The 21,865-nt window shown below is 42.0% G+C and overlaps 1 protein-coding gene across 2 annotated transcripts in view; it reads left to right on the forward strand.

Annotated features, from left to right (window-relative positions):
• The window catches only part of MDGA2 (MAM domain containing glycosylphosphatidylinositol anchor 2), a 1,078,966-nt gene that overhangs the window by 827,197 nt on the left and 229,904 nt on the right, over nucleotides 1–21,865 (forward strand). For both annotated transcript variants that reach the window (XM_077463546.1, XM_077463547.1), the window contains exon 8: nucleotides 20,470–20,763. In XM_077463546.1, coding sequence (XP_077319672.1) covers nucleotides 20,470–20,763 — 294 coding nt within the window. The remainder of the gene's footprint in view (nucleotides 1–20,469; nucleotides 20,764–21,865) is intronic.

Raw genomic sequence — 21,865 nt, forward strand, 5'->3', positions numbered from 1 at the left:
AATGTACTCTAGTTTGTAGACGCTATAACTTTTGCGCAAACCAATAAATATACGCTTATTGACATTTTTTTTACTAAAGACATGTGGCTGAATACATTTTGCCCTAAATGTATGACTAAAATTTAGTTTATTTGATTTTTCTTATAACAAAAAGTAGAAAATATCTTTTTTTTTTTTTCTAAATTTTCAGTCTTTTTCCTTTTATATCGTAAAAAATAAAAATCGTAGAGGCAATCAAATACCATCAAAAGAAAGCTCTATAAGTGGGAAGAAAAGGACGCAAATTTCGTTTGGGTACAACATTGCATGACCGCGCAATTACCAGTTAAAGCAGTGCAGTGCGAAATTGTAAAAAGACCTCTGGTCCTTAGGCTGACAATTGGTCCGGGGCTTAAGTGGTTAATATGTTTTTGGCTATCAGACCATTTTTGTTGCCCACATCTGGGCTTGTCCTATCTTGCCAAAATATTTATGTAAATGAGGTCTCCAGAAATTGATATAGAATTCTAAATGAGGTCTAACTAAAGATCTATATAGAAGAATCAGGCCCTCCTTACTCTTGCTGGTGGTCCCTCTATTGATAACTAAATATATCTATACAGATATCAGGGCCTCCTTCCTCCTGCTAATGATCCCTCTAGTGATAAATAAAGATTTATTATAGGGAATTGGCATCTCCTTCATGGGGATCCCTTTAGTGATCCCTCTAGTGATGAGTACAGATCCATAAAGAGAACTTAGACTCAGAACCACCTTCATCCTGCAGGTGATGACCCCTCTACTGATGGCTAAAGATCTATATAGGACCTCATTACACCTGCTGGTGACCCTTCTAATGATAAATAAAGATTTGTACAGGAGAATCAGGACCTCCTGCTGGTGTTCCTTCAAGTAATAACTAAAGATCTTAAAACAGGAATCGGGACCTCCTTCCTCCTGCTAGGGATCCCCCTAGTGATAATAAATATCTATATAGACTAATCAGAACCTACTTAATCCTGCTGGTGGTCAGTCTATTGATACATCCTAGAATTCTATTGGCTTTTCCTACTACCTGCTAAGACAAAAATGTACTATTGCTTATAGCTAAATTAAATGAGGACTATATTTGTTATGGGCAAGTGAGAAGTTGCTATGATGCCTTCTCTTTGCCTGTTTTAATCCAATAAATGCTGCACCTATGTGCGGTAACTATATACAGTGCACACAGTTGCAGGGTATTTGCAGAAAGTCCCAATTCATTTGAATATATTGTGTTCTGCACCTGTAAGTCCTAACAAATTTGACAGTGAGGATCAGTTTTGCTGCGGGCACCAAGGAAAGCATTGCAAAAATGGCATGCGCACACCCCCAACTGCCTTTGCAGTTTAAGGGAGGCACTAAAATTGCATCTCAACCACACATTTTTAACATCCCCCAACTAGAAGTCTAAATGGGATAATAGAGGCATTAGGTTGCGAAGTATAGCGTAATATGTTAGCTATATATACAGGTGCATCTCTTAAAATTAGAATATCATCAAAAAGTTAATTTCAGTAATTCAATTCAAAAAGTGAAACACATATATATTATGTAGATTAGTTACACACAGAGTGATATTTCTTTTTTTTTTATTATTACAATTTTATTTTATTATGTAATTTCTTATTACAAACCATATATTTCCAAAATGCATTTTTAACCACCTTGTGCCTGCTCTATAGCCGAAAGACGGCTACAGCACGGTGCTCAATTGCCGGGAGGGCATCCCTGGAAGTCTTCCTGTTTACATACCCCCTGTGTGCCACCGCGGGCATGTATCGGCGAAATCTGTGTTGGCCGTGTCCCTTGGACACGGCCAATCACAGATCCTGCTAAATGGCCAATCACAGCGGCCATTTAGCACGCGATCGGAGTGTCCAGTGAGAGATGATCGGCTCTCCATCCTCACACAGACCACGTGTGAGGAGGGAGAGCGACCTCCGGCTGCAGCGTGAGCCGTGAGCATGTGAACACACACACACGGCCACAGTGCCACCTATACCCAGTGCCACCTGTCCCCAATGCCACCTATCAGTCCCCAGTGCCACATATCAGGACCATCTGCCCCCATTGCCACCTGTCAGTGCCATGTGTCATCAGTGCCACCTGTCAGTGTCATGTGCCATCTGTTATCAGTGCCACATATTAGTGTCATCTGTCATCAGTGTCACGTGCCATTAGTGTCATCTGTCATCAGTGCCACATCAGTGTCACGTGTCATTGTCCTAGTGTTCCAGGGCCTTCAAAAGTGTAATAGGTAGTCAACAAGTTAGATGTGTAATTTATGCTCCTAGAACACCGGAAGGTACTCTCTGCATGTTGGGCCTCCCTATGTGGCCAGGCTGTGAAAGTCCCACACATGTGGTATCTTAATACTCAGGAGGAGTAGCAGAATGTATTTTGGGGTGTTGTTTGTGGTATACATATGCCATATGAGAGAAATAACCTATTACAATGATAATTTTGTGGAAAAAAAATCTTAATATTGCAAAGAATTGTGGGAAAAAAATGACAACATCAAAAACCTCACCATTATCTTACTAAATACCTTGGAATGTTTACTTTAAAAAAAGGGGTAATTTGTGGGGTATTTGTACTTTCCTGGCTTGTTCAGGTCGCAAGAAATTACATAGGCCACCAGTACATCAGGTGTGATCAATTGTTTGCACCACAGCTTGTAGACTCTCTAACTTTCACAAAGACCAAAAAATATCCACTAATTTGAGTTATTTTTTACCAAAGATATGTAGTAGTATAAATTGTGGCCAAAATTTATGAAGAAAAATTAATAATTTGCAAACTTTTATCACAGAAACAAAGAAAAATGTGTTTTTTTTTCACAATTTTCGGTCTTTTTTCATTTATAGAGCAAAAAATAAAAAACCCAGAGGTAATCAAATACCTCCAAAAGAAAGCTCTATTTGTATGAAAAAAAATTATTTGGGTACAGTATTACATGACTGAGTAATTGTCATTCAAAGTGTGAGAGCACTGAAAGCTGAAAATTGGTCTGGTCACGAGGGGGGTTTAAGTGCCCAGTAGGTTAATACAGAAATGTTGGCTCACTGAAAAGTATGTCCATGTACAGTATAGTATGCACTCAATACTTGGTCAGGGCTCCTTTTGCATACTGCATTAATGCAGCATGGCATGCAGGTGATCAGCCTGTGGCACTGCTGAGGTGTTATGGAAGCCCAGATTTCTTTGATGGCTCTCAGCTTGTCTGCATTGTTGGGACTGGTGTCTCTCATCTTCCTTTTGACAATACCACACAGATCCTCTATAGCAGGGGTCATCAACCCCCAGGCCGCGGCCCACTGCCAGGCCATGGCCTGTTTGCAGCCAGGCCATGAAGACTACACTGTCTGAGCGGCGGCGGGGGGAGCAAAGAGATGACATCATCTCTCACCGCCTGCCCGCATAACTGCTGTTCCATGCTCACAGTGGCGCCACTATACTAAGGCAAGAGAGCAGAGAGATGAGATCATCTCTCACTGCCCGCCTGCATTGCTGCTCTTCCACACTCAAAGCAGGGCTGCTATAATGCTGGAGGTGAGGCAGGGGAGCAGAGAGATGAAATCATCTCTCACTGCCCGCCTGCATCACTGCTCCTTTGCCGACAGCGCGGCAGAACACCGATACACTGCTGTAGGTGAGGCAGGGGAGCAGAGAGATGAGATCATTTCTCACTGCAGGCGCCCCCCATTACTGCTGTTCTCCCTTACTATCCACTACTCCAGGCTTGCCTCTGAACTAATGCGCACACCTGTGCTGCTACCACTGCAGTGACAACCTTCATGTGGGGTCAGGTGACAATCCACACCTTGTGGCAGATGATGTGGCAAATGACAAGCTGCATCTGATGGCAGGGGACGTGGCAGGTGACGTGGGAAGGGACAAAATGCATCTGGTGGCAGGCAACGTGGAAAGTGACAAGCTGCATCTGAAGGCAGGCGACGTGGCAAGTGACTATCTGCATCTAGTGGCAGGTGACGTGGCAAGGGACAAAAAAGCATCTAGTGGCAGGCGATGTGGCAAGGGACAAAATGCATGTGGTTACAAGCGAAGTGGCACTGGCAAGTGACAAGCTGCATCTGAAGGCAGGCGACGTGGAAAGTGACAATCTGCATCAGGTGACAGGCGACATGGCAAGTGACACTCTGGCACATTCTGCATTATGGTGAGAAATAATGCACTTCAATCATCCTGACATCATATCAATGATGGTGCCGGGATGATTGAAACGCCAACACGAGCCATTGCCCCACTAAATTGGCTGAAAAAAGCCACATACACCCCCCTGGCCCTGGCACAATTTTCTTCAACAACGCTGGTCCCCGGTGCCAAAAAGGTTGGGGACCACTGCTCTATAGGGTTTAGGTCAGACGAATTTGCTGGCCAATCATGCACAGTAATACCATGATCATTAAACCAGGTATTGTTACTTTGGGCAGTGTGGGCAGGTGCCAAGTCCTGCTGGAAAATGAAATCAACATCTCCATAAAACTGGTCAGGAGAGGAAAGTATGCAGTGCTCCAGAATTTCCTGGTAGAGGGCTACCCTGACTTGGGACTTGGTAAAACACAGTGGATCAACACCAGCAGATGACACGGCTCCCCAAATCATCAGACTGTGGAACATTTGGAATTTTATTTGGAAATCAAGGTTCCAGAATCTGGGGGAAGAATGGAGAGGCACAGAATACAGATTGCATGATGTCTAATGTGAAGATTCCACAGTAAGTTATGATTTGGGAAACCATGTTATCTGCTGGTGTTGGTCTTCTGTGTTTTATTAAGTCCAAAATCAGTGCATCCCTCTACTAGAGCACTTCATGCTTCCCTCTGCTGACCAGCTTTATGGAGATGCCGATTTAATTTTCCAGCAGGAGTTGGCACCTGCCCATACTGCCAAAGTAGCAATACCTGGTTTAATGATGGTATCATTGTGCTTGAATTGCCAGCAAACTCGCCAGACCTAAACTCCATAGAGAATCTGCGGGGCATTTTCAAGAGGAAGATAAGAGACAACAGACCTAACAAAGTAGATGAGCTGAAAGCCGGCATCAAAACAACCTGGGGTTCCATAAAACTTCAGCAGTGCCACAGGCTGTTCGCCTCCATGCCAAGCTGCATTGATGCAGTAATTTATGAAAAAGGAGCCCCAACCAAGTATTGAGTGCATCCTATACTGTACATGGACATATTTTTCAGTAAGCCAACATTTCTGTATTAAAAATCCTTTTTTTTAAATTGGTCTTATGTAATAATCACATTTTCTGAGATACTGAATTTTGGGTTTTCACTAGCTGTAAGCTATAATTATCAAAATAAAAAGAAAGAAATGCTTGAAATATATCACTCTGTGTACAATGCATCTATATAAAATATGAGTTTCACTTTTTGAAATGAATTACTGAAATAAATTAAAGCAATTGTAACGTCTAATTGTTTTCAAAAGAAAATAACAAACATATCATAATTACCTCCTCTGTTTTGCACAGAGCAGCCTGGATCCTCCTGTTCTCAGGCCCCTCCTTCCTATTGAGTGCCCCCACAGTCAGCAGCTTCCTAGGGGGGCACCCAAGCCGAGTCACAGCTCACTGTGTCCATTAAGTCACAGAGCCCCGGCCCTGCCCCCCCTCTCCCCGCATTGGCTGACTAACTTCGATTGACTATGGCAACGCTTCTGTGTCTCAGCCAATCAGGAGTGTCCCGGATGGCTTCGACATTTGTGGACATCGCTGGAGAGAGATGGGGCTCAGTTAAGTAATTAGGGGGTGCTAAGGGGCCTGCTACACACAAAAGGTTTTTTTCTCTTAATGCATAGGATACATTCAGATAGAAAAACCTTCTGCCTTTAAAAGTCCCTTAACTTTTTGATGATATTCTAATTGTATGAGATGTGTGTGTATGTGTGTAATAATAGTATTGGGGTGCAAGGCTATACTAGTTCATTATAGGTGGGTATCCTCATCCTTATAATGCATAGAGTCAGAGAAGGGAGGCATGCGCACAGAAAAACCCTCCAAAATGTGCCGTGCCCCAATGTTTGAAGGACTATCTCGATACCACAAAGAACGTTAAGATTTAAATTTTTATTACATAGAGAATTGAACAAGATTATATATTACAAATAGAGATAGATTAAAAGTTACACAGCCTAAAAAAATGCTTTGTCACATTCATGTAGGTGTACAACCATGATACAGAGGCGTCTCCAATCTTTGTTGTACAGGAGAGGCCAATGCTCCACAATGGAAATTGATGCCCAAAATCAATGACGGTGTCAATTGCTCTCAACTAGTTTCGCGAACAGTAGTCGCTTCTTCAGGAGATATTTAGAACATATCTATTTTGGGTAAATAATAATTTCCAGTTAAAAAAAGAGAAAAAAGAAATTACAATGACAACATATGAATCATATAATTGTTACAGGGAGTTTTTATCATATATTGACACATAGAGAAGTGAGGCTTACCGGTCAGAGACCCCACAATGGTCGCACAGCTAGGGTGGTGCCCAGCTGTCAGCTGGGTGAACCACCCTTGGGGGCGGACACGGGAGGGCAAAAGAGTTGTCTGGGCAGATTAAACTGTAATAAAGATTAAAAAAGGCCACTATCAGCAATATAGTAAACTAAGAGTACATAGGGAGGGGGGGCATAATGTGCCTGTGTATACAGGCGCGCCCCAACAGGTTAGTGTAGATGCCAATTCAGACCATGATGATACAAAAAAATAAAGTTAATGAGAATTGAAAAACAACCTACCAGGTCGTAGAGGCGGGGACCTTAAATTTATATGGGTAGATAGATTTGAAGGGTTGAGGATATCCCCACTGTGTATCGCTTATAGCCTGCACAAAATCTGTGTTGGAGCGGTTCAATACTGCCGTTCCTAGAAGTAAACAGAATAGTTTGGAAAGCTACAAGCCATGAATGTAGACAAAGTGAGGAGGTATATATGTATAAGAAGCCATATGGCTTCATAGATCCCATAGGATAACGGTCCCCTGTTACCTGTAAGCTGTATACTGCCCAGATCACGTCCGCATCAGACCAAAGCCAGCGCTGTGTGCGGGCTGTCTGATGCAGCGCTCTTTTGTCCTCCATCCCGGTGTGTCATGCGGCCGGCGCCGGCCGATGACGTCACCGGGACCGCCGCTCCTATTGCGCATGTGTCACATCCTGACAGCGCAATTGCCTAAGCCACCACGCAGTAAAGCGTGGATAGTAAGGCGCCCAGTCGGCCCCTCCCACCAACCCAAAGGAGGAGAAAGGGAGGGGCCAGTCGGGTGGAACGGCGCATGTCCGCCCAAGAGAGTCAATACTCCCATTGCTAGTGCGTACCTAAGGGGGTCCCGTCTGCGCGCCTTACCTCACCATTACAATTGTCAATAGTAAAATTATTTATAACTTTGACAAAGTGCCATAAAATATTTAACAATGATATAAAGTCATAACAGCATAAGCACATCCTGAAAAAGGATCCTAGTATAGAAAGAAACGATAGAACCATTGCATAGCAACACAACTAATGATTGTTTGTTCATCTGATTATGAACCACTATAAGTAGGAGAAAGAGAGATGCTACTAAAACCTTCCAATTAGGCTACCCATATACTGGTTAGTAGAATCCATGAAAAAAAGAGAAGATGAAGGGAATGGGAGGAAAAAAAAAAAGAAAAAAGAGAAAGGAAAAGGGGAATAGGGGGAAAAAAGAAAAAAAAGAAAAGAATATATATGGGGGGGGGGGGGAAGAGCAAAATAGGAAAGGGACGGGAGGACAGAATGGGAAAAAAGGGGGGCAAGAATAAAAATAAAAATAAAGAAGGGGGGAGGGAGAAAAGAGGGAAAAAAGAAATAAAAGAGAAAAAGAAAATAGGGAGGGGAAAAGGGAAGCAAAAGAGGGGGCACGATTCATTATAAACCACCCCGTACTGTTATTTCAGAAAACATTTAAGCACAGTGGTGTAGTGGTTAGCACTCTCACCTAGCAGTAAGAAGGGTCGCTGGTTCAAATCCCAACCACGACACTACCTGCCTGGAGTTTGCATGTTCTCCCTGTGCCTGCGTGGGTTTCCTCCGGGTTCTCCGGTTTCCTCCCACACTCCAAAGATATGCAGGTAGGTTAATTGGCTTCTGTCCAAAAATTGGCCCTAGGATAGTGGGCTCCTTGAGGGTAGGGACTGATGTGAGTGTGCAATGTACAGGGATGGGGACAATTGTAGACACTCACTCAGGTTGAACTGGATGGACTGGTGTCTTTATTCAACCTTACTAACTATGAAACTATGAAACTATTTATAAGATTGTGCCTGATTGAGGCCAGGTGGCACCATGGCGTTTAAATGCTCAATCCAAATCGTTTCACGCCTTAGTATTTCTCGGTCCCAGTCGCCCCCTTGTAATTCCTCGTATATCCCCTCAAGAACATAGAATTTAACACACTCCGATTGGTATCGGTGATGAATACCTATGTGTCGTCCTACTGATGTAAGTTTACCACTGGTCGAATAGTAAACGTGGTCGCCTATTCTTTGGCGTAGTTCCCTGATGGTCTTTCCTACGTAGAAAGCCCCGCAGGCACAGACCATCAGGTAAACTACGCCTTTTGTGCCACAATCTGCACAGTGGGAGGGTGAGAAGGTTTCCCCATTGGGGAGGGTGTGGGTAACACCCTCTAAAATCCATGGGCATTTGGGACAGTACCCACAGCGCGACGTGCCCCTAGGGCCTTGCAAGTCACGGCCGTGGGCACTGTAGTGGCTATTTGTTAGACTGTCTCCCAAGGTGGTGGCCCTCCTGAAAACCAACTCTGGGGTAGGCTTGACATACTTCCCCAGAATGTGGTGATCCATTAGGAGGTTCCAATGGTTTGAAATCACTTGTCTTAGCGTATTGTGATGTAGTGAAAATTTAGTTACAATTTTCGTGGTAGTTTGGTATTTAGGCCTAGGAGGGCTGAATAATAAGGATTCTCGCGAATGAGCATACGCTTTATTGAAGGCCTTTCTAAGGTTTGACCGTGTATAGCCATGACCCAATAGGCGTTCCCGCAAGGTCGCCGCTTGGGCCAAAAAATCCCCATCTTCCGTACAGTTCCGTCTAAGTCTCAAGTACTGGGCATATGGGATGCTTCGTATTAAGGGACGGGGGTGTGAGCTAGATGCGTGTAATAAGGTATTACCGGCAGTTGGCTTCCGGAAAAGATTAGTGGTTAGTTTACCTTGAGCATCTTTATTGATGCTTAAATCAAGAAAGGAGATACACGTATGGTTGTACGAGTAGGTAAAAGTTAAATTCAAAGTGTTATGATTGAGATGTTTCATGAATTCAATAAGGGCCTGTGTGGTGCCCGTCCATATGACCAAAATGTCATCAATGAACCTGTACCAGCTCAATATTGAGTCCAAGAAAGTCTGTAATGCATCATCGCTGAAGATGTTCCGTTCCCAGCCACCTAAATATAGGTTGGCATACGACGGTGCGCAGGAAGTACCGATTGCAACTCCCTGGGTTTGTAGGTACAGTTGATCCATGAATATAAAGTGATTTCTAGTGAGAATGTAAGTAAGAAGCTGTAAAATAAATTCATTAAAGGGCAAAGTATGATGAACTTGTGCCCTGAGGAAGGTGCCGGCCATTAGGACGCCCTTCTCCTGGGGAATACTTGAGTGTGTATGTATACATACTATATTGTCATGAACTTTAATGGCATCCCAGTCTTATATACTGTATATATATATATATATATATCGTATTACACTATACTTCACAACCTAATGTCCCTATTATCCCATAATGTGTATGTATATTAGACATGTGCATTTGTTTTCGTCCGAATTTCGGGTATTTTTGTTATCCTTTTAACAAACAACAACGAACGTGCAGAATCCGAAAACCAAAAGATCCGACAAACAAATTTGCTTTCGTTGTGACAACAGTTCGATATAGATAGGAGATTCTACATGACGCTGACAATCGCAATCTTTGTCCACCGATCCTGTGGTCGAATGTGCCTAACCTTGGCTCTATTAGTCCAATATTATTCTGCATAGAGAGAAAGGATTCTGGAATTATAGAGACAATAGCAAAAAAGGTTCAATGTGCCTAATCTAACTCTTAGTCCAAGATTATTCGACATAGAGAGAAAAGATTCAACATTTGACGAAGCACCGCGAGTGGACATTTATGCTCAAATGCTCTGCCCATAGGCTATAGAAGAATTCTAATGTTGGTTGACTAGTAATAATAATTAATAAATATAATTATTGTGTCATACAACATTAGAATACTACTATAGCTTGTGGGCAGAACATTCGACTGGAAATGTACGATTGCGACGTCGTGCAGTTTAGCTGCTCTGTCAAATCTTCTTAGAACATTCAGCAGACACCATAAGCCTTCAATGACAGATTCAACCTTAATTATTTCGGATTTTCGGACTAATGCATTTTTTAACGAAACAAAATAAATTAAAACAAATTTCAGGAGTAGCTAAATGTATTTTTTTTTAAGAAAACTAAATTCCAAAACAAAATATTTCAGTGTGCACATGTCTAGTGTGTATGTATACAGGCATACCCCACTTTTAAGTACACAATGGGGTTTATTTACTAAAGCTGAAAAGTGCAAAATGAGGCTCACTTCTGCATAGAATGCAATGAGCTTCCAACCCCAGCTTCTTTAAGCTTTTGTAATAAAACATGGAAGCTCATTGGTTTCTATGCAGAAATTAGCCTGATTTTGCACTTTTCAGCCCATTGTGTACTTAAAAGTGGGGTATGCCTGTGTATGTCCTGGAAAGTAAAAATGCATACTATAGAGCAGTGATGGTGAACCTTGGCACCCCAGATGTTTTGGAACTACATTTCCCATGATGCTCTTGCACTCTGCAGTGTAGTTGAGCATCACGGGAAATGTAGTTCTAAAACATCTGGGGTGCCAAGGTTCACCACCACTGATATAGAACCACGTTAAATGATTGAAAACAGCTGAGCACCACAATACTCATGAACATACAAAGTTCAATTAAAGAAAGAAAGTAAAAAAAATACGCACCTTACCATGTAATTGCCTATTAAAGGTCATTGGCCTTAATAACTGTGACAAGATTAGTTGTTTCTAACATGATGTCAACCAATCAAAACCTTTTTATAACTTGATTTTTGATAGTTGCCATGGGTTACTGCCCACCATTGCTCCAAGTCCAAATAGCAAGCAAGCAATTCTTTCGTGTCTGAGCATTGACCGTAATGTATTTCCTCAGAACTGAGAGCTTTTCCGTGTAAATTTTCTGCGGTTTAATGATCGCTCAGCTTCTCTGCAGCTTGGGTCTAGGAATCAGTAATACAGCAGCATCACCTGCTGGGAGAGTCGGGATGGAGCAGCTGCAAGACATGCTACTCACACTTATAGTATACTGCACTGATGCTGCTTATATACATAAAGTCTCCTTCCTTCATGCACCCGCTGATTTCCCAGTCACTGACCCATGCACTTTCTACATGAGAAATGGCTGAAGGCAAACTTCTAATAATAGCCTAGCAGCTCCTTTTAAATAACCCATAGTGATTTTATTATTTTATTTTTTTGAAAGTCCAAAGCTTTGAGGCACCTCATATTAATAAAATGAACGCCTAAGCATTCACACATACTCTGAATTCCATACAAATTTAAAATTGGTGGTGTAAATTTAAAGGTTTGCAGATGAAGGCAAAATAACCATCCTCCATAAATAACTGCTAGGAAATGCTGATTTAGAAATAACACAAAATATGCAATTACAATAATCTATAACCTTTTTTTTAAGTTTGTTAATTGTCATTTTATTTTATTTATATACCGTATCTGATGTTACATTTAGCTGCGGTTGCTCTTCAATATTCATATGATGTTCAGCTGCAGAGATTACTCTAATGGAAGGAATTAGAAACATAGAAAAAAAGGGTGATGACAAAAAAGGTCAAATGGTTCATTGCGTCTGCCCCATTTATATACAGTGCCTTGAAAAAGAATTCATACCCCTTGAAATTTTGCGCATTTTGTTATGTTACAACCAAAAACATAAATGCATTTTATTGGGATTTTATGTGATAGACCAACACAAAGTGACACGTAATTTTTAAGTGGAAGGAAAATGAACAAATGCACACCACACTTTTCACATATTTATTTGTAAAAAAAAAAAAATTTAAAACCATTTATTGTTTTCCTTCCACTGCACAATTATGTGCCACTTTGTGTTGGTCTGTGACAGTGATGGCGAATCTTGCAGTGCGGTTGAGCATCATGGGAAATGTAGTTCCAAAACATCTGGGGTGCCAAGGTTCGCCATCACTGGTCTGACATAAAATCCCAATAAAATACAATATATATCTATATATCTATATATCTATATATCTATATATATATATATATATATATATATATATACACATATACAGGGGTCATGTCCTGGGAAAAAAAGTGTATAAAAAATAAAAAAGTGTTTTTTCCCAGGGCCCGCCCACTGACCATCCCATTGAATGGCCACCCCACTGAATCCACCCACAATGTATCTCCATCCCCGCCCAGCATCAGTTGAAAGGAATCAGGCGGCGGCTTGTATGATTCTCTCATTCTCTATTGCGGGTGCTGCATGGGCCAGCAGCTGCCTTCAGTGCTAACCGTTTAAATTCATATCCTGCTGTAGGGGGTGTGGGCCGGCCCTGGGCCCGGCCAGCCAGGCCCTTGGGACCAGTGATGTATTTTGGTTTTGTGCTACCCTAGGCAAGAGACTGTGGACATGATACAAAAGATGGTCAGAGACTGCAGAAATACTACAGGAGACAGTCAGAGTCTGCAGATATGATACAAAAGAAGGTCAGAGACTGTGGACATGATACAGAAGATGATCAGAGACTGTGGACATGATACAAGAGATTGTTAGAGACTGAGGACACGATACAAGAGATGGTTAGAGATTGCAGACATAATATAAGGGATGGTCAGAGACATGACATGACTCCCCCTGGTCATCATGCAGAAAAGTCTCCAGCAAGTTATTCACTAGCATCACAGTGGGGAACAGTTTAAGTTCTAAAACATAACAACTGAAATAAGTATAACATGATTATCTTTCCTCGTCTTCTAATCAAATACATTTGCTGGTTACCTTTACATCACTGCAGACAGCCCCCCGCCCGAGTCCAGGCCAACCGAGACCACCCCCCGCCCGAGTTCACCTGACCCGAGGTGAGCCAAGCCGAGATCGCCCCTCTGCCCAAGCTCAGCCAAGTCCAGGCCAGCCGAGGTCGCCCCCCTGCTTGAGGGGGCGGAACCGAGCCCAACCCCCACACAAGCACAGCTGAGACCACCCCCTGTCCGAGTCTAGGTCAGCTCAGATTGCCCCCCTGCTCGAGGTGAATGGAGCCCCGGTGAGCCGAGCCAAGACAGCCCCCCACACCAGCACAGCTGAGACCGCCCCTCTACCTGAGCCCAGGCCAGCCGGAAGCACCCCCTCGCTCAAGGCCAGCCGAGACCACCCCCCCGAAAGAGCACAGCTGAGACCCGCCCTTCTGCCCAAGCCGAGGTGAGCCAAGTCGAGACTGACCCCCCCCCCATTCCCAAGCACCTGAAACCAGCTAAGCCAGCCCAATACAGTCTGCTCCCGGTAGCGACGGCACTGATCTCTTCTTCTGGGTGGCCCAAAGCAAACATGCCCCTGCTTGGGACGCTTAACAAGAACAGCGTTCCTGCTGTGGAATAAGTACAGGAACGCGGTTCCTGCAAGTCTCGACCCCTGTGTGTGTGTGTGTGTGTGTGTGTGTGTGTATATGTATATATATATATATATATATATATATATATATATATATATATGTATATATATATATATAATATAGTGTTGATCTGTGCAGATCACTGCAGCTCACGGAATATGTGATAAGTGTGAATGATCCCTTAAATAAGTGAATAATATTATAACTAAATGAAATACATTGTAATAACTAAGTAACTTGGTTACCAATGTGAACACTTCAAACGTAAACGTAAAAACACTGGCCAATGTAAACAATAGATTCAGTGATGTAGGTGGTATTATTTACATTTATAGTACATTTCCTCTTTTCTGGTAAAAAGTTACATTTGGCCCCTCCTCCATCACCCCCGGAGCCTCTATATTTTCCTTATTATGATGGCTCAGCGCCGTAACCTGTAGTAAAGTTTGGGAAGTGAGAGAGGTGGGGACAAGCTTGACTTTTGCAGGTAAAGTCATTTTGCACGTTCCACTGTCCAATGTGAAGATCACTTATTCATGTCCAAGTGTGGTGTTTACTCAAGGCAACATATGCATATTTTTCATCAGCATATTCAAGGAGAAGCAACACTGGAAAGGTGGTGGAGATCTACCTGAACAAAATACAAGAAAGCTTTCTTTTTTCTTTATATGGTGACAACAAAGCAAGGCCCAATAAAATATGAGGGAGGTTTGAAGAGTTCAAAGGTCAGTGGTAAACAGAGGTCAATAGTATGTAATGCAGAGTGCATGGCAAGACCGTAACGAGGTCTGATCAACCCCAAACTGAGTGAGGAGAAATGGGATTCATACTGAACACATTGCCACTCTTATTTCTCCAAATTCTCAAGTCAACTTCAGGTACAAAACAAAACCTAAAACCTCAATAAAACAGCTCAGCTAGAGGAGGGTGCATCAACATAAACAGTACTTCAAATCTCTGGAAAACCATAATGAAATCGCATCAGAAAATGGATAATTTGCTGCAGTAAACAACATTAAGTTAGAGGCTTTTATTGAAGCTCAGAAAGAAGTCATTAAAACATTCTGTAAATGGCCAACTTGTTCATAAATGGCTAATGACCATCATAAAACAATTAGAGACAATTACTTTTGACATCTTGCTCTACTTGCCCTGGAAATGCTCTTTTCATACAACCCAGCTGGCAAACTCTACAATCTCTAATCCTGGGTATGATACAATTACATTAATAAAAATATCTAGCAGAATGTATAAGTACACGATGATCAAATAGGTACCAAACATGACAAGACTGTCATTTCTAGAAGATGAATTGGTCACATTATATCTTCTAAGGAGAATCTGCATAAAATCTAAATCATGTCTGATGTGTGTCAAATTGTGATATCATTCTGTGAAATAGTATGTTGACTATCAGACTGTAAATTTGGAAATATTGATATAAGGTGACACTAAAGAAGTTTCCAGTAAAGAATAACCAAAAACTTAGCTCCATTGACTGGGTGGTAGACATGTGCGCCGTCAATAAATTTGTTTCATTTCATTCCGTTTCCTAGTAGCCGTTAATTCATATTTCGTAATTTGTGTCCGAAATTCAATTTGGATTCGTTCAAAATAAGAATTTTCGTTAGGTTCATTAACTTTTCATAACAATTACGGCATTCATTATGATGAATTTAAAAAGCAAAAAACACCTTTCTCAATATGGCAGTCGTCGACTCATTATGCTGATTATGAGGGGCTTCCACCATCCCTATGATGTGCTGACTTTCTCCTGGTGTTGTCCCCTGCTGTGCTCATTATGAGGGGATCCCACTATCCCTGTGCTGTGCTGACTGCCTCCTGGGGCAGTACCCTTGCTGTGCTCATTATGAGGGGCTCCCACCATCCCTGTGCTGTGCTCATTATGAGGGGCTCCCACCATCCCTGTGCTGTGCTCATTATGAGGGTCTTCCACCATCCCTGTGCTGTGCTGATTTCCTTGGTTTTTAACTTCATCATAACGAATAATAACAATTATTATAACAATAATAAAACGATATTAATGAACATTATTATTTTGTCAGATTCTGAATCTCCCATCGACTACCAGTACCAGTCTCCCACTCCCATAGTAAAAAAAAAAAGGGTAATTTTCCCAACCTTCACTCAGCAGCAGAAGAAAACCTCTGATTGGTCAACAAAATACCAGTCGCGTTTCCGTTGTTTGGATCCAAAATTCTTCAATGAAAATTCATATTTCGTATACAATTCAGAAGCATGCAAATTCGTATTTCGGATGCTTCCGAATGTACGAATTTTCGGAAATTCGTACGAAACGAACTGCACATGTCTACTGGGTGGAGGTTGGCTTATGCCGCGTACACACGAGCGGACTGTATGGCATACTTAGTTCTTCATACAATCCGACGGACAGTCCGTCGTACTTTCCACTGAACGGACTTGACCACACACGTATGCACAAACAGTCCGTCGAAAGCTTGCGCGATGACGTGTACAGCACGTACGACGGGACTAGAAATAGGAAGTCCAAGACACAGCAAAGCACCCTTCCGCCGTGTAAATTCTTTCTGGGCATGCGCCATTCTTAGTTCGTCGAACTAGCATACTGACGACCGTACTGTCCGCTGAAACCAAAGTACGAAGGACAGAATTTCGAAAAAAACGAAATACTTAGTACGCCGGACTGCACGCTGAAAAAGTCCGCTGAAGCCCACACACGAGCGGATTGTCCGCTGAAATGTGTTTCGACGGACTAAGTACGCCATACAGTCTGCTCGTGTGTACGCGGCATTAGTTTTACAAGAGGGTCCATGAAAAGATGTTACAATTGGCACCTGAGTTCTCCTAGTTTTCCATCAAAATTGTATGAATTCCGAGAATCATTCAAGAGAGCCAATGACTCTGATACACCATATTGAACTATTCTGCAGTAAATTGGACTCTGATCTTAAACCTAAATCCAGGATAATTTTGCATGTACCCTTCACTTATAATGCCTTATATATTTTTTTTACTTTTGTATCTATTTTGTGATATTTGTTCTGTAAATATTTTCTTGCACGTTTTACTAAAGAAATGTTTTAAAGAATGTCAAGTAGGGTGAGGCTGAGGGTGCAATCATCATACAGGGGTAAGGAGTAAGTAATGCAGAGTTCAGAGGCTGACAGTAAGTAATGTAGCATTCATAGATTAGTAGTATGAAATGAAGGGCTTTTTTAGGTCACCTGTAAATAATGTAGCATGCAGAGGTCGGGAGTAAGTAACATGGATTTCAGAGGGCAATAGTATGTGTCATAGAGTGCAGAGGTCAGGAGTATTTTAGGGGTCATTAGTATGTAACCCAACACTCACGGCAATCATCAGGTAGAAACAGAAACCGTATTCCCAAAACACTGAAAAACACAAGCAAAGGAGGCGCCTCTGGGTGCAGACTGTAAAACAAGTTTAATCAAGCGAGAGTTATAAGCATAACTCACATTTTGGCAGTAAAATAAGGCATGGTATGGTCCTAGACAACAGGGGGCATTAGTGATGTCAGTCCCTTGGAAGCCTGTGGATGTTCTGTCTCAGAACTTGTCCCCAAAGCCGCTAGGTGGTGTTGGGCCAGCAGCGGTGAATGGGTGTCAAAATGAGGCTTGGAATGCAGACTGGAATCCAGGTGAAGGGCTTGAGAAAGGAGCACAGCCGTCATACTATTCACGGCCTGCCAGCTCGAGAAACGTGTCGCATTTCCAGTGGTGTCATCACCCTTCGAATGGATTAGAGTCTGCATTCCAAGCCTTGTTTTGACGCCCATTCACCGCTGCCGGCAGCTTTGGGGACGAGTTCTGAGACAGCACAACCACTGGCTTCCAAGGGACTGACATCACTGATGCCCCCCGTTTCTGGGACCATACCATGCCTTATTTTACTGCAAAAATTTGAGTTATGCTTACAAATCTTGCTTGATTAAACTTATTTTACAGTCTGCACCCAGAGGCGCCTCCTTTTCTTGTTGTCTTTGTTAATAGAGATCACCGATCTGAACTCTGACCCTTCACTTCAGCAGAGACCACATGTCAAAATACACAGGACCAAGTATGTCTATGCGTGGGGCAATATTTACTCCAGAAATGATAAGATATTCCTCTTTATTTATCTATCCTGTCGAAATTGTTAACTTGGTGGTATTAAGCAATGTTTATGTCTAAACTATCCACCATTGTGAGGAAATCTTATGCCGCGTACACACGACCGGACTTAAGTCCGACGGAGTTTCGACTGAGTTTCGACGCAGTTTCGACGGAGTTCTGACAGAGTTCTGACGGACTTTCCGAATGAACAGACTTGGCCACACACAATCACACCAAAGTCCGACGGATTCGAATGTGATGACGTACGACCGGACTAGAATAAGGAAGTTCATAGCCAGTAGCCAATAGCTGCCCTCGCATCGGTTTTTGTCCGTCGGACTAGCACACACACGAGCGGATTTCTCGGTAGGAACTGGGTCCGGCGGAGTTCTGGCAGAAAAATTTGAAACATGTTCCATTTCTAAAGTCTGTCAGACTTTTGCAAATCAAAAGTCCGCTGCAGCCCACACACGATCGAATAGTCTGCCGGAATCATTCCGTCAGACTTTTGATGTTGAAAAGTCTGGTCGTGTGTACGCGACATTACTGCAACTTCAGAGGGGGAAAAACAACACAATCAACAACACATATTTCCTGCTTGTGAGTTCCCTATGGCTCAGATAATCACAGGGATTATAGTAGAATTCATAATTCCATCAGTGATTGTCAACATCAATGTGTGGTTGTCCCTCCTCTGATTTTATTAATGGCAGATCTGAGTAACAGCACATTGTGGACAGAGGACAACTGGCCTGCAAGGCTTAAAAAATGCCATCTATGTCAAAGTGAAACAACCACTGGTTAAAGGGGGCCTTTAACACAATCTGTCCTGACACCAAGGATGGGATTATTATAATCAGAATAGGGTGGTTCAACAACTTTCACTCCTCCCATCCTGTTCTTGGACAATCAACATCTGCCTTTCTTGGGGATTGAAGTAAGGTGTTTCTGTTAACTGTGTGGAAATAAATATTGGGGTATTTTCCTGATATTTATTAAACTGGGGAAGTATCTTGGATGAGCTACAGACAACTTCAGCATTGCAAAGCAAGTCCAGTTGAATGTGATTAACTACTACTATCTATACTGGCGGTCTCCAAACTTTCTAAACAAAGGACCGGTTTACTTTCCTTCAAACTATGGGGGCCGGACCATGGTGAGGGGGAGTAGAAAATGTTGTGGTGTCAGTGAGAGTATACAATACCCCTTCTTTGGTGTTGGGGGAGGAATAGTACCCCATTGTTGTCATTGGGAGGAACGGTGCCCATCATTGGTGTTAGTGGGAGGAATAGTGCCCCATCATTGGTGTTAGTGGGAGGAATAGTGCCCCATAATTGGTGTTAGTGGGAGGAATAGTGCCCCATCATTGGTGTTAGTGGGAGGAATAGTGTCCAATCATTGAGGTTAGTGGAAGGAATAGTGTCCCATCATTGGGGTTAGTGGAAGGAATAGTGCCGCATCAGCGGTAGGAGGAATAGTGCTTCATCATTGGTGTCAGTGGGAGGAATAGTGCTCATCATTGGTATCAGTGGGAGGAATAGTGTCTCATCATTGGTGTCAGTGGGAGGAATAGTGTCTCATCATTGGTGTCAGTGGGAGGAATAGTGCTTTGTGTCTGTGGAAGGAATAGTGCCTCATTGTTGTGTCAGTGGAAGGAATGGTGCCTCATCATTGGTGTCAGTGGTAGGAATAGTGCCTCGTCATTGGTAGGGGGAATAGTGCCTCATCATTGGTGTCATTGGGAAAAAGCAGGAAAAATAATACCCCATCATTGGTGTCAGCAGTAGGAATAATTGGTATCAGTGGCCTGAATTATGCCCCATTGTTGGTGACAGTGGGAGGAATAGTGCATCATTATTGGTGTCAGTGGAAGCAATAGTGCTGACAGTTGGGGGAATAGTAATAGGGATGGTGGTAGAGGGAATTTTATGTATGGAGTCAGTATTGGGGATTTAGGGATTTTTATATGCTTGTTATTTATCTTTTCTATTGATAGCTTAATAAATGTTGGTAATTTAACTCTTTAAGGTGTATTAGTATGAATTTCTTTTTTGTTTTTTTCTTTTGGAGTATAGTTGGGGGAATAATGCCCCAAGGGCCAGATAAAAGCAGGCAAAGGGCCCTTGGGCCACAGTTTAGGGACCACTGATCTATACCATGATCTGGATAAATGAAAACCTTCCCACTTTCCAATGTTAGGTCCACTTTGAGCCTTTGTTGATAGCAGTCTTATACATAGATTTTTCTTTGTCACTGATCTCATGATATTTATCATATGCAACTTCACATTAAATGGAATCCTAGATGGCATGTGATGGGAGATAATGTGACCAAAATAAGTATTACGTTATTACATATTCTCCAGGTGTTGTGGGTTGGTGATGTATAATTGGGTTTGTAGAGATAACAACATTTTGTAGCTTTATGGCAGTGTTTTATATATTTATTACATACATTGAAACCAGCTAAAAATATCTGGATTGTCTTTGTTTATGTCCATTATCCTGTATTAAGAACCTTAGGTTTATTTACATCATGCAAACATTTCCTTTTTGCTTTTTTTCAGTCCCACCAAACCTCACTGTTCCCAAAGGCAAATCTCCAATGGTCGCCAGGGAAGGAGATACAATAGAACTGCAGTGTCAAGTCTCTGGAAAGCCAAAGCCAATTATCATGTGGTCTAGAGCTGACAAAGAGTTTCCGATGCCTGATGGATCAATGCAGATGGAGAGTTATGATGGAATATTAAGGATTGTAAATGTGTCCAGGGAAATGACGGGAACATACAGGTGTCAAACCAGTCAATACAATGGATTTAATGTCAAGCCAAGAGAAGCCATGGTTCAGCTGATCGTGCAATGTGAGTACAGAGGGTCATGGCCATTATGATTTTCTATAGTGTTTACATTGTTGTTTGGCTGTCTTTGGACCTTAAGCTAATTTTATTTTAAAGAATTTGATGCATTCCACAGAAATTGCAGAAACTGCAGAGCAAGCCTATCATGAAATCCAAAGTAGAAGTGTTGGCAAAATGAAAAAAAATGCATATAGAAGACCGTCTGTCAACAGCATCATAACAGCAGTTTTTGTTCTTCTGAGTCCTGTGCATCATAGTTTATAACATGTTAATCCTGCCAGTAGAGCTGCTATTTTACACTTCCTTTAACCACTTGACCTCTGGAATATTTACCCCCTTCACGACCAGGCCTTTTTTTTTTTTTTTTTTTTGGCACTGCGTTACTTTAACTGACAATTGCGCAGTCAGGCGACACTGTGCCCAAATTAAATGTATATCATTTTTTTCACACAAATAGAGCTTTCTTCTAGTGGTATTTTTTTGTTTTCATCTGCATTTCTTATTTTTTGCGCTAAAAATTTAAAAAAGACTGAAAACTTTGAAAAAGAAAACTATTTTTTACTTTCTACTATAAAACATATCCAATAAAATGTAAAAACTTACCAATAAGCATTTATTGATTGGTTTGTGCAAGCGTTATAGCATCTACAAACTATGGTATATATATCAGAGTTTTATTTCCCTGTTAGTTCCCCCGGTTTAATCCCAATTATATCTTGCGATGAAGGTCTTGACTTTCTTACTGCAGGTCTAAGCCCTGCCACCCTGGGCAGGGTTATAAAACCCTGCCCAGTCTCCATCTTTCCATCCAGTAAGAGTGCACCAATTTGCAAAGAGGCCCTCTCATTAGACGGTTGTGTAGTTGGTTAAGGTTTAACCGCAAATTAAAATCTGAACCAAAGCGATACAATCTGGCAAGCAAACATCATAGCAAGCCAAAATATCTTTTATTTTTAAAGGTTTTAAATAGATAATAAATGTTGCTAGGTTACATGTTATTCAATTATGTGTGCTGTTTTTTTTTTCCTTTGCAACTACAGAAGTCCAAAGTTTTCAATAATTTCCCAGTAGGCGCCTGGACATAGTATAGTCACAAACATAAAAT

Source organism: Lithobates pipiens, unplaced genomic scaffold (genome assembly GCF_037356315.1).
Source record: "Lithobates pipiens isolate NorthernLeopardFrog02 unplaced genomic scaffold, aLitPip1_a1.2 Scaffold_30, whole genome shotgun sequence".
Classification (NCBI taxonomy): domain Eukaryota; kingdom Metazoa; phylum Chordata; class Amphibia; order Anura; family Ranidae; genus Lithobates; species Lithobates pipiens.